The 2,115-nt window shown below is 48.7% G+C and overlaps 1 protein-coding gene across 1 annotated transcript; it reads right to left on the reverse strand.

The window, feature by feature from the left end:
* Positions 1 to 233: 233 nt before the first annotated feature.
* On the reverse strand, positions 234 to 1,826 carry LOC149196142 (methyltransferase FGSG_00040-like). Its single transcript, XM_089408191.1, has one exon. The coding sequence runs from the start codon at positions 1,824 to 1,826 to the stop codon at positions 234 to 236; it is 1,593 nt and encodes a 530-aa protein (XP_089264317.1).
* Between the last annotated feature and the right edge of the window lie 289 nt (positions 1,827 to 2,115).

The raw sequence follows: 2,115 nt of genomic DNA on the forward strand, positions 1-2,115 counted from the left end.
ATAACCAGAATTATTTCTGAACCGAGTTTTTCAATGACATGGAGCTTTCATATTCATGCGAACCACACAGCTCTGTTCAACTTTGTCAAATACTAACTAGCCTATCTAAATAGTTTAACTAAGTAAATTCGAATACTTCAAACCAAATTGGGTTCTGCCGTACCTTGCAGATAGAAAATGATTCTGCAGGGCAGGGCAAGTCAATGACAGGTATATTATTATTTATACATGAGTCAGGCTGAATGCATGAGGATGGCGTTTCCGACTAGCAGCCAGCTCGAGTTCGGAAAGCAGGAATGGTTAATGAGGGACGGCAGCAGCCAGAGTCCGCTACTTTCTCGTTCTCGCAGACCCCGTCCCGCTTCTTTTGTTTTTGACTTTGAAACAAATGTCCCTACGCCTTCACTGAATGAGTTCAGTCTTACAATATCCCGAATACGGTTAACGTCCACTTGCAAAATTTCATTTTCTACTTGTTGGCCGTACGTCTTAAACAGATCTATGGCAGGAACATGAAGGCTGCTGGGCGTAGAGGAATCGAATAAACTATAAAGTTGGCGGAGCAATCTCTGCGATTTCCTGGCAGCACAGACTACCGCGGCCACGAGATCTTCTTGAGACGCAGTATTGACTTTACGCCTGTTGTCCACATGAAACATGGCGGGAGAGGCACTCTCATAAGCAACTGCGACAGCGTTGCTTACCAGCAATAGCTGCCCGGTCCTTATTTCTTGGGTGGTGTAGAGTCCTCGGCCGCGGCTGTCTTCGGTCATCCTGATCTCCAGAGAACCCACGAAATCGGCCACTGTCAGAGGAGAAGATGCGCGTCCGAGCAGGTAGTCCGAGATGTCATACTTGCCATTCAGGCTCTGGGCGTAGAGAGTTTTGGCCTGGTGAAAGGCGTCTTGAATTTCCTTCTGCGCGGGGCTGGCCTTGGCAACTTTCACCAAGCATTTGCATCCCGCTGCATACTGCCTGAGACCAATCAGAGCGCGCCCTTTCCTGTACAACGCTTTGAGATTGCTGGAATCGATCAGAAGCGCCTTGTCGGAATCCTCCAGCGCCAGTTCAAATTCCTTCACCTGAAGCCTTGTCTCCGCCCGGTTGGAATATGCGTGGAGGAGGCAGGTATTGATACTATTATTGTCATTAGAGGACTTCTCGAGCTGAAGCAGAGCGGCGTCGATGCATTTCGTGTAATTCTCGGTTGCTGCGTCCCACTTTTGTTCTCTGAAGCATCTGTTGCCCTTTTTTCTCAGGTCCTCCACATCCACAAGAAGCTCCTTCCGCTTCCCTTCATCAATTGCAAACTTGAAAACGTTGGCGGGGTTGTCGACGCGGATGAGAAGGCCACAGTCACTGGCGAACTTGAAATAGGGCTCCTTGACGGCTACCTTGGCACCTCTGGGGTAAAGCCTCTTGATGTCCTCCCGAGTGGTAGCAGCGTTGTATATTGCCAGCCTGACGGCGAGGCCGTTATCGTCCTCAAGCAAGGTCATGATACCGCATAACCTGTTGGCATCCGCGCACAACGTCCCATAAACAACCCGGCCGAGGTGAACTTTCCCGACCTTCAACTCGTTGAAGGAAATGGGGTTCAGCCTTTCCAGCGGAACCGAGCAAGCCGCGCCACCACTGCCACTAGGGTCCGAGAAAGACGACCGTATCTCAAAATCGCATTCTGCTGCGGTCTCCCTTCGCTGACGGGCGAAGTCATCGTGGATTTGAAGGAGGACTCGCTTGTCGAATCTCTCCGTGGCGTCACGGACGAGGGCTTGCTTCTTGAATAACTCTAAGCTCATCATTAAGCAAAACAGGTCCTCCATCCTGCTAGTTTCTTATTCCACTTTCCCTTACTAAATTCTCCTGCTGTTAACTACGACTTCAAGTACACGTTCTCCTTATTAATGTGTTGCAGATCTCTTATGTGCTAAAGTTATATTTAAATACGAGAGGCCTGGTATCACATTTATCTAAAGCGAAACCCTTCACACGAGTGATGTGCTGATCCCTTCTTTCACAAGAAACCTAGTTTCTTCCGTCCTACTTTCAGTCGAAAGATACTTCCTTTTTTTCTCTTTTTCAAAAGCAGTACCTCCCATCCTTCATTGTGAC

Source organism: Pinus tabuliformis, chromosome 2_2 (assembly GCF_031772625.1).
Source record: "Pinus tabuliformis cultivar Carrire ecotype Pingquan chromosome 2_2, CPIR1, whole genome shotgun sequence".
Classification (NCBI taxonomy): Eukaryota; Viridiplantae; Streptophyta; class Pinopsida; order Pinales; family Pinaceae; genus Pinus; species Pinus tabuliformis.

Coding starts and splice junctions, on each gene's coding strand:
- LOC149196142 (XM_089408191.1), bottom strand. CDS start 1,826: ATGGAGGACCTGTTTTGCTTAATGATGAGCTTAGAGTTATTCAAGAAG.